This window comes from Narcine bancroftii, chromosome 1 (genome assembly GCF_036971445.1).
Source record: "Narcine bancroftii isolate sNarBan1 chromosome 1, sNarBan1.hap1, whole genome shotgun sequence".
Classification (NCBI taxonomy): domain Eukaryota; kingdom Metazoa; phylum Chordata; class Chondrichthyes; order Torpediniformes; family Narcinidae; genus Narcine; species Narcine bancroftii.
The window spans coordinates 366,535,835-366,550,469 of record NC_091469.1 but is presented as its reverse complement, the minus strand read 5'-3'; the positions used below and the strand labels follow the sequence as shown (position 1 = coordinate 366,550,469).

At 41.3% G+C, this 14,635-nt stretch overlaps 1 protein-coding gene across 1 annotated transcript in view; it reads left to right on the top strand.

The window, feature by feature from the left end:
* The window catches only part of LOC138758395 (E3 ubiquitin-protein ligase HECW1-like), a 284,362-nt gene extending 270,166 nt beyond the window's left edge, over positions 1–14,196 (top strand). The window contains exon 26 of the mRNA XM_069927283.1: positions 13,538–14,196. Coding sequence (XP_069783384.1) covers positions 13,538–13,649 — 112 coding nt within the window. The 3' untranslated portion in view covers positions 13,650–14,196. The remainder of the gene's footprint in view (positions 1–13,537) is intronic.
* The last annotated feature ends 439 nt before the right edge of the window (positions 14,197–14,635 follow it).

Genomic DNA, 14,635 nt, shown 5'->3' with positions numbered 1-14,635 from the left:
GGGAGTATGGTGGGGGTGACATTACCAAAAAACAGCATTGGCTCTCGCTGCAGGGCGGGCCACCCCTAATACATTTTTGAAATGATCTTGCGGGCCTAATATAATTATGTCGCGGGCCAAATTTGGCCCGCGGGCCAGAATTTGACATGTGTGCCCTAGACAATGCTAATACCCTCCATTTTTCGGGTTGCGACTAAAGTCACAAAACGATGTCCACGGTTCACTAGGAACCAGTCAGTACATCTCTGGCTTCTCCGAGTATAATAAACTCATCTCCATAATATTACAAACCCTTTTCAAAATTACATTAACCAAAGTAAAACAATTCCCCATCTTCAAATGTCCACTCTTTGGGTCAACTCTTGACGTATGTTCGGCAACCGTTTCGCATATTCTTGAGCATGTTCTGGATTCATAAAGAATCTACTTGGACCTCCTTGGACAAATACTTTAAAAGTTGCAAGATAATGTAAAATGAAAGTATTTCCCTTCTTCCACACTATATTTTTAACTGGATTGAAACTCTTCCTTTTTTTCAATAATTCAGACCTTATGTCAGGATAAAAGAAACTCTCGTTCCCTCCAAATTCTAACGGTGCTTTTCTTTCTTTAGCCAGTTTAGATGCTAATTCCAGAATTGTTTCCCTTACTTGACAGTGAAGAAATTTTACCAAAATGGGCCTCGGCTTTTGAATATCAATATCTCCATGAAAATATACTTGCCCAAAAGTCTGCAGAATCCAACACTGTAGGAATTGTATAATATCTTCTCCTTTCAAACCAATAATCTTAATATTGTTCCTTAGACTGAAATTTTCTAGTGAATCCAATTTTTCAGACAGCTGCTTATTCATCGCAAGCACTTCTTCTAATCCTTCATCCACCTTGTCTACTTTTTCTTGAAGAAAATGATTTTCCAAAGTACAACTTTGAATTGTTTCCTCCATTTCTTAATGTTTTCTTTTGCATTTCTTTAACAAATTTGCATACTTTATTAACTTTAGCCTCTGACTTCTTAACATCTCGTCTTATTAACTTTAACTTATTCATAATCATAGTTATTGGGTCTTGAGCCCTTCAGCAAACAAAGCTTTAGTTTTCTTTCTTACCCCTAATTCTTCCAACATTTCCTCTGAACTTTGTTCTTCTTCTTCCTCCTCTCTTCCTCTTCTTCTTCCTCTCCTTTTTCTTTGGGTTTTCATTGTTCTTCCTCTTCTGACAGCATTCCAGACTGCCTAGGTGCCTGTCTAGAGGGCTTGGTAAGCCACTCTGACAGGGCCTCCCGCTGTTGTTGACTGCCCAGGCACAACTCCTTGAGCATGCGCAGTCAGGTCATTCCTCTTCCTGACTTCTCAGGGCGTCCTTGTTGTTGCCAGGGACATTACAGCTCGGCGGGAAGTCCTCTTCGCCCAGAGAGAAGACTTCACCTCAGGACCCGGCTTCTTCCCCAAGGTAGGCCTATTTTTTTCTTCCAGTCATTGTTCTTTCATTTTCTCTGTACTCTCTTCTATTTCTTTACCTTTCTTCGGCAGCATCATATTTCTTCTCCTGTTCAGATGAGTTTAAAAACTGGTGTCTCTACTTCTCTTTCAGTTTTTCTTAACTTTTTCTCCGAGAAGCCAGATTTTTTGACCTGGCCCTACATCATCACATGATGTCCCACCCATCTTACACATTCTTATACCATATTATCAACTTGTACGGCATACTTGAGGGATCTATTGACCTTTTTCTTTACTCTGCACCAACGTGATTTCAAGTAAACATTTCGTAACAATTGTTCAGTATTAAGTGCAAGGTATAACTTCTCTTCTAAATCAGATCTGTTTAAATCATGGTGCAGGGAATAAGTTGGTGCTTAATATCAAATGGTTGGTGTTGTCATTGCCAGCTATAGCAAAGTGACTTTTTCCCAGTGCATCCTGCTGTCCTAATAGGCTACTTATAATGACTCATTTCTCTGGCATGTGCCCCATATTTTCTGGTTTATGTCTCAATCTTGTCTCGTATGTCTCAGTCTCCTGGTATGTGCTTTGCTGCTATGGCAACTGTTCCTGTTTCTCTGTTTTTGTTGCTGTTTATCATATGGCATGAATCTTGGGTCACATTCTCAGTTACTGTCATAGGATGGAGTACCACAGGATAAAGATCTAAAATAAGCTTTTTCATATTCACAAACAAAGCCAGGAGCAGGAGCAAACCTTTCGTGCCAACCTCTGTATTTTAGCTTTGATTCCTCAACCTTAATGTGATTTCTTTTTTACCTTAACTTTTCAATATTTTACTTCAACAACAGTGATGTTCATAGATGGATTACCTTTTAAGCAGTTTGATTCTAGGCAGCAAAGAACCAATGAGGTCCTTAAGGAGTATACGAAATTCACAAAAACACTGAAGAAAGAGATGAAGAGGGCTAAAAGAAGGCACAAGGTTACTCTGATAGATAAGGTGAAGGAAAATCCCAAAAGCTTCTACAGATATATTAGGAGCAAATGGATAGTAAAACGCAAAATTGACCCACTTGACGATCAGAATGGCCATCTATGTATGGGACCAAAAGAGATGAGGGGGATCTTAAATGGATATTTTGCACTGACACTGTCAAGAGAGGTGAGGCTAAAGGGTGGTGAGATCATGGTCACAACACAAATTACAATGGAGGAGGCCTTTGCTGTCTTGAGCCAAATAAAAGTGGATAAATGCCAGGACCTGACATGATATCCCCTCAGCCTTGAAGTGCAGAAATTGTAGGGGACTAAGAGAGGTATTTAAAATGCCCATAGTAAAAGGTAAGGTACCAGATTATTGGAGGATAGCTAATGTTGTTTATGAAAGGCTCTAAGAATCATTAGGGTTATTCTAGGGTGGTGAGCCTGATATTAGTCGTGTATTAGGTACTGGAAGGTATGTCGAGACCAAATGTATAAGTACTTGGATAGACAAAGACTGATTAGTGATAATCAACATGACTTTTGCATGGTAGGTCATGTCTATCTAATCTTGTAGAGTTTTTGAGGAGGCTATCAGGAAAGTTAATAAAGGAAAATAGATGGATGTGTCTATATGAACTTGGTAAGGCCTTTGAGCAGGTCCTGCAAGGGAAGTTGGTCAAATAAGTTCAGTCACTTGGGTATTCAGGATGAGGTTGTAAATTGAATTAGACATTTGCTTTGTGGGGGAAGCCAAAGAGTGGTAGTAGATAATTGCTTCTCTAACTGGAGGCCTATGACTAGTGGTGTGCTTCAGGGATTGGTGCTCTGCATTGTTGTTCATCATTTATATCAACAATATGGATTATATTATGTAAATTGGATTAGCTAATTTGTGGATGACACAAAGATTGGAGGCTTTGTGGTCAATGAGAAAGGCTTTCAAAGTTTGCAACGGGATTTGGACCAGCTGGAAAATGGGCTACAAAATGGCAGAAGGAATTTAATGCTGCCAAGTGTGAGATTTTTCATTTTGGGAGGATAAATCAGGGTAGGACATGTACGGTAAATGGTAGAGCATTGAGGAGCAGGCAGAGTAGAGGAATCTGGGAATACAGATACATAATCCCTTGAAAGTGGTGCCACAGATAGATAGGGTCATTTTTGAAACATTAACTTTCATAAATCAACGTATTGAGTACAGATGTCATGGTGGAATTGTATAAAACATAGGTGAGGCCAAATTTTGAGTTTTGTCTGCAGTTTTGGTCACCTACTGTTAAAGAATCATCAAGATTAAAAGAGTGCGGAGAAAACTTGAGAAGCTGAGTTATGAGAAAAAGTTGAAAAGGTTAAGACTTCATTCCCTGGAACATCAGAGATGAGGGATATTTGAGAGTGGTATACTAAATTATAATAGGTATAGATAGAATAAATGCAAGCAGACTTTTGCCACTGAGGTTGGGTGAGTCAAGAATGAGAAGACATGGGTAAGGGTGAAAGGTGAAATGACTAAGGATAAAAACACCACAGAAATGCTAGAGGAACTCAGCTGATATTGCAGTGTCTGTAGGAGGTAAAGGTATATTACTTATGTTTTGGGCTTGAGCTCTTCTTCAAGGTATAAACAAAATACAGGAAGGAATATGAATAAAGACTGGAGAGAGAATAGGAGGGGGAGGAATCCAGACCACCTTCCTGTTAATTGGATATGATAAAAGAAAATGAGAATTGATTTTTGGCTCCGTGAGAGAGAAAAGGGAAGAGAGGGAGACATAGCTGAGTGTAAGACGACAGGGCGGTAGGCAGTAATAGAAACTGGAGGTCAATCTTAATGCCATCCATTTGGAGGGTGCCCAGATGGAAGATGAGGTGTTGTTCCTCCAATTTGCATGTGGTCTCAGTCTGGCAGTGCTTAAGATCATGAACAGCAAGGGAATGGGATAGAGAATTAAAATGGATGGCCACTGGGAGATTCACGCTATTGCGGCAGACAGAGCCAAGGTGCTCAACGAAGTGATCTCCCAGTATGCACCCTGTGTCTCCGATGTAGTGGAGACCACAACGGGAACACCGGATGCAGTAGATGACCCTTGCTGATTCACAAGTGAAATGTTGCTTCACTTGGATGAACTGCTTTTGGCTCGGAATGGTGCTGAGGGAGGAGGTGTGAGCGCAAGTGGAGCATCTCCTACGATCACAGGGGTAGGAGGAGTGGACAAGGGAATCAGGGAGGGAGCGGTCCCTGTGGAAGGCAGAGAGAGCAGGAGAGGGGTAAAGTGTCTGGTGGTGAGATCACCTAGTAGGTTGCAGAAATTATGGAGGAAGATATATTGCATATTGAACATGGAGGCTGGTGGGGTGGTAGATAAGGAATCCTGTCCTTGTTGTGCCTGGGCAGGAGTGCAATGCTAATTTTTTAGGTTCCAGAGCTCTCCAAAAATGGCAACGAGACACTGGAGAGACCCCTTGAGGTACCGGAGCGGCCCCATGAGGTACCAGACTGCCTCCTGAGGTGCTGGAGTGGTGCTCTGGTGAGCTCCAGCAACACTGCACCCCTTTACATGGGGGTAGAGAGGGTCAGGGCAGATGTGTGGGTACTGGAGTATATGCAGGTCAGGACTGAGTTGATGCTGGTAGAGGGAAAACCACGTTGTTCGAAGAAGGAGGACGTCCCTAATGATCTGGCATGGAAGACCTCGAGGAACATTAGGGGGAAGTATCAGTGGTGAGATTATGGAATGAACTGTCAGCAGAGGTGATGGATGTGGGTATAATTTCAACAGATATTTGGACACATACATGGATAGGAGGGATATGCAGGGCATTGGTCAAGTTGGAGGATTGTGAGACCAGGCAGAAAAATAGTTCAGCCAAAAGGCTCAGTTCTATGCTGCATTGTTCTCTTGTTTAATTCAAAGATTTTGTCCCTATTTTCTGGATTTCATTACCAAGGATAAAAATAATTACCTGCCCAATTAAATCCTGTTCCCTGTTGTAACCTTTCTAGTCAATTTGCTCGTTTGCTCCCTCTCTATGTGGAATATACAATCCCTGATTGTTCATTCAAGATTCTTATCTATTTGAAATGTTTTTTTTCTTGAACTTTTGATTTCTAGGCTTGAGAACTTGGATTCAAAAGATGTGATTAACAATTAAGAAGTTTGGAAATGTTAATTTAACAATTGAAATGCAAAATGCATTTATACTTCTGGTTGTATTTTAGAAATATAACATTTACTTCAAAAGAAACATTTCCCAGACACAGCAGCTGACAACAGCTGCTTTCTTGGAGCTTCCGGAGACCACAGTTCTTAGCAAGGACATTCCATTGGACTGTTCATGGCTATTGTGGATTTGGAGGAGAAAGAGGAATTTAGGCAGAACAGGAAAAAAAAAGGAAGTCTAACATTCATTGCAGTGTTGACCTGCATTTAAAGAATCAGGATGAAATACACACTTACTTTGGCATATTGAAGAAAATTAGCAGCATCATAAAGGAGGCTAAGATCTAACAATATTTAATGTGGGGACACAATCCCGAATGTTCAGTAATATAATTCTGTGAAAGTTACCACAGACACCACTTGATATCAAACCACCAAGGTGATATTTGAAACATTGGAATGTTGCAAGGGGATGCAGAACAATGGCAAAGGAAAGCTCGGTACAATATGCAAGGTTTTAGTGATGTCCCATTTGGAAAAATGCAAGAAATTTTGATCTTCTTTAAGGAAGGTTCTATCTTCTTTGAAGACCGTGCCGTGAAGGTGTACCAGATCAATTCCTGAAGTGAAGGAATTCACTGTAAGGAACGAGTAAAGAAAATGGGCCTAAGCTTTCTGGAGTTACAAAGGCAGGAGGGATTTCATTGAAATACAGTATATACAATTTTGAGTGGTTGAGAGTAGAAACTGTGAACATTTCTTCCTTTCTGAAATGTAGAAATGGGGTGCTGTCAAAGCAAAATGAGTTAGCTTAAGATGAGAGCAAACCTCCTTTCTCACAGGAAGTTTTATAGATGAAGTTTTGTAATTTTTGACTTCGTCATTAAGTGTATTCAAGGCTAATGTAGATTTTTGGCTTCTAGAAGAATTAAAGCTTATGGCTGTCAGACAACAAAATAAAATTTAGCTCAAAGATCCAATCAGTCACAATCTTATTGACTGGCACTAGGAAATCAAATGGTCAATTCTTGGTCCTATTTCTAATGTAATGTTCTTTCAAAATATAGTCATTGTGACGATGTATGTTTCTGATTGTCCAAAATGCTCGGGACTGGACCCATCTCGGTTAAGCAGATGTTTTGGATATTCAGGAATTTTCTCTAAGCATCCCAGTAGTATCAGAAGAATACTTGTATTTGGCTGTTGCCGATCCCTGACACCTCCCCATGCAGTCGCCGATCCCTGGCACCTTCCCACTGCTGTCGCCAATCCTGCCCAGGAGCTTGAGGTGTTACCTCGCTTGTAAGTGGTAGCAGATTGCACAGGGATTGTCCCTGTAATGCACGTCGAAAGAACCAAAGAGTTGTTGATCCAAACCAAGGCTTTTATTAACTAAAAGACTGGAGCATATCACAAGTAGGTCGACCAGTCCAGAATGACCTGATCTGGCTAGGAGCAATCCTTTAAGACCTGCCAGTAGGTGTGGCTACACTCGCAGCCAATCACAGTCATCCTACACTACCATCTGCACATATGTACATATACACATTGGTGATAGAATCTGTACTATCACAGTCCCCTAGCAGAATTTCCTGAAGGAGGGAGTGGCTCGGGCAAGATGGGTGAGTGGGGAGAGAGCATGGCTTGGGTGGGCGAGTGGGAAGTGTGCGCGGTATTCAATTCAAATTCTGAGAATGCCACAATGCAATTTATTTCAAAGTTGCAGTAACTCATGGCAAGAAAGGACAATTTATATATAAATAATCAGTGCTTTTTTTTTCTTTGGCTTGGCTTCGCGGACGAAGATTTATGGAGGGGTATGTCCACGTCTGCTGCAGGCTCGTTGGTGACTGACAAGTCCGATGCGGGACAGGCAGGCATGGTTGCAGTGGTTGCAAGGGAAAATTAGTTGGTTGGGGTTGGGTGTTGGGTTTTTCCTCCTTTGTCTTTTGTCAGTGAGGTGGGCTCTGCGATCTTCTTCAAAGGAGGTTGCTGCCTGCCAAACTGTGAGGCGCCAAGATGCACGGTTTGATGCGATATCAGCCCACTGGCGGTGGTCAATGTGGCAGGCACCAAGAGATTTCTTTAAGCAGTCCTTGTACCTCTTCTTTGGTGCACCTCTGTCTCGGTGGCCAGTGGAGAGCTCGCCATATAACACGATCTTGGGAAGGCGATGGTCAGTGTTATCCTTTGTGTAACTGGTGGACAAATGTCTCCTTTGTAAAACTGATCCCTGTAGCCCCACCTGAGCACACTGGGTACATTTTTTCAACTTTTTTTCAAATCATGATGTCATTTCACAAAAAAAATGTTCGGAATTTTGGTTGATCAGTTTTCGGTTCATCAAAAATGTACTGTATTAAAATATGAAAGCACAACTTCTAATTTTCACACAACTCCCACAAAGAATAATGATGCTCTTCTATTATTTGCTGTATCATTGTATAAGGAATAAATAATAACCACGACACCACAAATAACTAACAGCATTGGAGAGGATAAATTTCCCTGAATTTTCAACCCTCATTGATGACATTCATGAAACCATGAAGGGTGCTAACGGCTTCCTCCTGATGCACCAAAATTGGAATGCTTTTTATCCCATCGGCAGACAGGTGTTCTCTGACCAAGCGAATAGAATAATGTAGATTCATGACCGAAAAACTAATAATACCTTTGCCCTCATCTTAGCTCAAGGGGAAAGCAGACAGGTAAAATCTTCATGAATGTTTATGTCAATGAAGCATCCCAAACAGAGGCTCATATCATTGTCTAAATCTTAGTGGCATTCAGTATGTAACTGAAAAGGCAACCTTTTTGTGAGATTGATCAAAATCACCAAACCCTGCATAATTTTTCATCTCCCCACCGGGAACAGTTTTTATCTTGAATCTAAGAGAAGGATCAAAATGACAAACCCAAAATATTTGAGATTTTTGTGCACTCTGTGTGTGCGTTCTTTTTAAGTTTTCTCTTTTAATTTTTAATTGTCTGATTCACTATTTCTATTCATATTAATTTCTAACCATCCTTCCTTTTGGTTAGTCTCCGGGCTTCAGTGCAGTATCAGAATTCCAGTTTCCACTGTGAGACCAATCAAAAGAACTGATGTGCCAGTCAAGCTTCATTAGCACTCCCGCAGAACTGGATTTTTTGTGCTCATGGTGTTTTATCTCTGTGGTAGGATATGTACATCTCCATCGGGCACACAAAACTCAAAACGGTCAACCAGTTTACTATCTCGGCTGCACCATTTCATCAGATGCAAGGATCGACAACGAGATAGACAACAGACTCGCCAAGGCAAATAGCACCTTTGGAAGACTACACAAAAGAGTCTGGAAAAACAACCAACTGAAAAACCTCACAAAGATAAGCGTATACAGAGCCGTTGTCATACCCACACTCCTGTTCGGCTCCGAATCATGGATCCTCTACCGGCATCACCTACGGCTCCTAGAACGCTTCCACCAACGTTGTCTCCGCTCCATCCTCAACATCCATTGGAGCGCTTTCATCCCTAACGTCGAAGTACTCGAGACGGCAGAGGTCAACAGCATCGAGTCCACGCTGCTGAAGATCCAGCTGCGCTGGATGGGTCACGTCTCCAGAATGGAGGACCATCGCCTTCCCAAGATCGTGTTATATGGCGAGCTCTCCACTGGCCACCGTGACAGAGGTGCACCAAAGAAAAGGTACAAGGACTGCCTAAAGAAATCTCTTGGTGCCTGCCACATTGACCACCGCCAGTGGGCTGATAACGCCTCAAACCGTGCATCTTGGCGCCTCACAGTTTGGCGGGCAGCAACCTCCTTTGAAGAAGACCGCAGAGCCCACCTCACTGACAAAAGGCAAAGGAGGAAAAACCCAACACCCAACCCCAACCAACCATTTTTCCCCTGCAGCCGCTGCAACCGTGTCTGCCTGTCCCGCATCGGACTTGTCAGCCACAAACGAGCCTGCAGCTGACGTGGACTTTTTACCCCCTCCATAAATCTTCGTCCGCGAAGCCAAGCCAAAGAAGAAAGAAGGATATGTACACTGATGTGTGGCTCAGAAGCAAGAATATCACTTGTTGAGCCACAACTGGCAGTGTTATCCAGCACTGAGTTGCTAAACAAGGATCATGATGCCTGATCTCTGTGTTAATAGTATTCTGAGGTAGTCATCAGATGAAGGTCTCATTTGTCAGCTATGTCTGCACCTGTCTGTTAGTGGAGTTGTTGCTTTGGGAATTGCAGCCTCCTTGAATATTTCAGGGACATCATGCAGTCTCTGTAGACAGTGAAGCATAAGTATCAGAAGGCTTGTGGTTAATGGTTGCCTCCTTTCAGGGGTGGATTAACCATAGGCTGAGTAGGCTGAACCCTAGGGTCCTGGACGGTAAGAGGGCCTGAGCCGCCCAAGATATTTCAGTACTTTTGCATATATTATTTTCATATCTGGAATATTACAAATACTATTTTGTTATCTAAATTTGGCACCAAACTTACAAACATTCAGAACTAAACAAGTAATGCTTTTAGGGACTTCATAGTGCAGCCACAACTCCTTGCGAGACTGTGTTTACATGTCCATGACTCCAGATGCTGTGATTGTAGTGAAATACACAAATAAGCTGGGGCACGTTACACAGCATCTGTATGAAGTAAAGGAGTAGCCTGATCTCAGTTTATCATTTCACACTTACGGCGCGTGTGAACCAGTGACTGTGGGCCAGAGTCGGTGTCACACCATTGCTGGGGTGACATGTTCAGTGGTTTCTGGGAGCTGGGAGCAGCTGCATGAAAATTTGCAGTGTGTGCGAAGAGGGAACTTCAAAATACTGGTGTCCAGCCTGCCACCTGAGGTAGTAAATGAACAACAAAAGGGGTGCGTTGCCAGGGGGTGGTACTGCTAAATGAGAGGCCAATTGCAAGTGTTGCCCAGGAGGCCAAGCCCTTGTTGGGTAGCGAGGGGTGGCAGGGGTAGCCAGAACCGTGGTGAGGAGCAAGGGTCGCCGGGATTAGCCTGGGCCCATGGTGGGCAAGGCCGGGGGGGCCTGGGCGATATTTAATCCACCACTGCCTACTGTGATTACGTAACATGGAAGCCTTGCATTGGATATATTATCTTGTACTCTTTTTCTATGCTACCTAATATGTGAAAACAGAAATGAACATTCAATGGCTATTAAAAACTAGTCTGGAAAATTAAACTTATTAAGGAATGTTTAAAAAAATCTTTAAGTAAGTTTATAATACAGAAGCAGGATATTTGACCTTCCAAATTTCTGTGAAACATTAAAGTCTCCAAATGCTGTGATTGTAATAAAAACACAACAATGCTGGAGGAAAAATTCAGGTCTTGCAGCGTCCAGACGAAGTAAAGATTCATAACCAACATTTTGGACCTGAGTCCTTCCTCAAGGTATGAGCAAGAAGCAGGCAGGCACCTGAATAAAAAGGGTGGGGAAAAGGAAAAGGCAGGGAGGGGAAGGAGCACGTCAGCAGACAACAGGAGATAATTGGGGGTGGGTAGGAAGACAAGAGAGGAAAAGTGAGCATTGATTGGGGAGGAGGAAATAAATCAAAATGGAAATGCAAAGCAAAAGGAAAGGAGTAATAGGGATAGGGAAGTGGAGAGATGGGAGGGGGGAGGTGGTGCTGGGGTTGCTAATGGAAACTGGAGAAGTTGATGTTAATATCATCTGGTTGGAGGGTACCTAGATGGAATATGAGGTTTTGTGTGGCAAGTTGACCCTCTGGAAATATGCAGGGAATAGAGGGATCTGGGTCATGTGCAGGCGGAAGAGATTTAGTTTAATTTGGCATGATGTTCGCACAGACATTGTGGGCCAAAGAGCCTGTTCCTGGGCTCTGCTGTCCTATGTTCTATTTAACCACATAGTTCCAATCATTTTTTCTGTCTATCCATATTTTAAAACTTTCCCATCAGCTTTTATTTTTATTCTCTCAGGTCATCAGTGGTGGTTAATCCTTTTGTCACCAATCATGAGCTGAAATATGAAAAACAATAGCTTATTCACTTAAATAATCCTTTTACATCATATTAGAATATAGATACAGTAATTAGGAAAAGTTCTACTCCAGTGAAAGAGAAAGATATTTATCTCCATGGCCTTACTGTGTGGGAATTCAGCCATTTGGATCCTTGACTCACTGTTCTTCAGTTAATTCTTCAAGCAAATTTCTGGAGGAAAATTCTAGTCTTTGTCTTTTACAGTCTATCAGCTTTAAGCCCTTTCCAGTTTATATTACACCGATGAAAGTTGAGAAGTCTGTCATGCTTCTTCTCCCTCACACTGACAGAAACTCACAAGCTTCACACACACACACACACACACTCACTCACACTCTCTCTCTCACACACACACTCACTCACACTCTCTCTCTCACACACACACTCTCACTCTTCCACATAGACAATAAAGATCATGCAGTTGTACCTTTCTCTAGATTGTCTTAGTGCTTCTGTGTTGAGATGCTTCTCCTATATTTAGTTTGAAATGCATCTATTTTTGATAATTAAACACAGATGTCTTTTGACAAAAACCACTAACCCTCATCACAAATCTGCATCTAAATCGACTGCTTTGTCACGGATGATTGAAATCAATAAGATTGAATTTTTGCAGCAGAATTCATTGCTGTTAGTACTTTCAAAAGCAAACATTGCAGTCCTGCTTCAGAGAGCTCACATGCAAAATTTACCTGGATGGTACCCAGGAACTATAAAAGAGAAACTCCTGCAAAAAGTAGCTAATCAAGTAGCTTGATGGCTTTGATTATTGCAGTTTTTGAAATTGTTTATGTCTTTTTTTCATGTGCTGTAAATCTTTTATGCCCAAAATCCATAGGCTGAATATCTGGTGTCATTACACCAAGACTCTGTCTGTTCACCCTTTCTCTGACAGACCTTCCTAGAGATGGTAGAATCTGCAGGAAGGTAAATTGCTTATGGGGGTGCCAAGATTGATCATCTTAATACCTATCATTCACATATGACTCGACAAGCAATGGATGTGACCAAATTACCCTACCTGAGACGATGGAATACAACCCTTAAACACTACCATAATTAGATGTCTTTAAAAAGTATGCCCCACTTCTACTGCTGCATCTATCCTCAACATTATAGACCTTGCCATCCTTGGATCCACCATGGCAAGTCCCTGCAGGAGAATAGTTATCGGCAGAAACATGGCACATCAGAGTTCCCTTAGTGAATTAAATTGAATCTCTGTTAAAAAAAAATTGCTTTGGTACACATGTAGTGTGGCTCGAATGCATCTTGGCCATGCAGCGTCTTTGCACCATTTCTTCTTTAGGGTTTCCTAAGCTAAATAGTGCAACACCACACAAGATGAATAAGATTATTGGGGGGGGGGGTGGTTGATTGGGTGGACTGCCAGCACCTTTTTCCAGGTGTGACAACAGCAAATACCAGAGGACGTCTGTTCAAAGTGAGTGGAGGAAGTTTAGGGGAGATGTCAGAGGTACGTACGGGGTTCAGGTTAATTGGGGTATTTGAGTGGCCCAGGTTCATGGCCAGAGGGCATGTAATGGTGCTGTATGTCTAAATTTAAATTACAGTTAAAAATCTAAATTTAAACTTTTTACACAAAGACTGGTGAATGCCTGGAAAGCATTGCCGGGGGTGATGGTGGGGGCTGGTACAATGGGGACATTCAAAAGATTCTTAGATAGGCACATGAATGTAAGAAAAATAAAGGTTATGGGTGTGAGGCAGGGAAAAAATAGACTATTGTAGAGTAGGTTTACATAGGTCAGCACAACACCGTGGCTCAAGGGCCTGTATTTTGTAGTAATGTTGTATGTTAACAATAATATTAAGCCATAATGGACATTTATCATCCCTGTTACCATAATACTAGCTGAAATATAAAGTCCTATTAATCTTTCTTCTATATTGTTGCAGGGCACACACATGTTTCAACCGTTTGGATCTCCCTCCATATCCATCGTATTCTATGCTGTATGAAAAGCTGCTCACAGCAGTGGAAGAAACTAGCACTTTCGGTCTTGAGTGAAAGAAGTGCTCACTTCTCATGATCAATTGCACTATTTCAGTGAACAAGGGCATCCTTGTTTTTACAACATGAGAAGCACAAAATGAGCATGTGGAAAGAAGATGCCTCAGAGATGTAGTATCGTGGATATCTCTTGATTAATGAATTGATCAAGGAAGAAAGAAAACATTGATGTTGAACCATTGTAACTACTATCCTGCTTGGATTCATGTTTTATTTTTTATTTTTGTAAATAAACATTTCTCCTAAACAAATGAACTATAGACAATCTCATGCAATTAAAGCCATTTTTTTTTCTTGGCAGGGCCACTTATGTTAAAGGCAACTAATGTAACCTCATTAACACATCTTCACCAATTAATGTGTAAGAATCATTGATTGTAATCACATTCAATTATGCATTCACAAAGAGGGTCTATCTTTGATTTGTGGAATATTTTATGGAAATTCACTGTCAGACAAAACATATTAATTAGCTGATTGGCTGGTTTGAAAGTCACATGATACTCAGGCTGCACTTCCTGTACAATCATGCTGCTGTGTAAGAATGTCAATAAAACTAATTTGTTATGCCACAATATTTATGGTCGTCTTGTTTTGGAGCTCCTCCTCAAATTGTCCTAATCAGTTGTTTGACAGCAGTTGTGAGTGGTAGTACAGATGTACAAGGTTGATTGTAGATCACTGCAGATTTTACTTGAAAATTATTGTTTTAAGACTACAGAAGAGTATTGAAACAATGTTGAAAAAAGTACATATTTTGTTTTTTATTGGCTACAGTGGAAAAGCCAATTTTTGCACCACACTATCATGTCCTATTTTCTGATGTAAATTTGGCATATCACTAAAAAGCCAGAAGCTTGTAAATTAATGCCTGAGTCTATTAACTGATTCATCATTTCCATTACTGTCTGTAAGTCATATCTATTAATTTATTTTGTTTTTATTATTACTAATAAGCTAATATTTTAATTAGATACATTTTC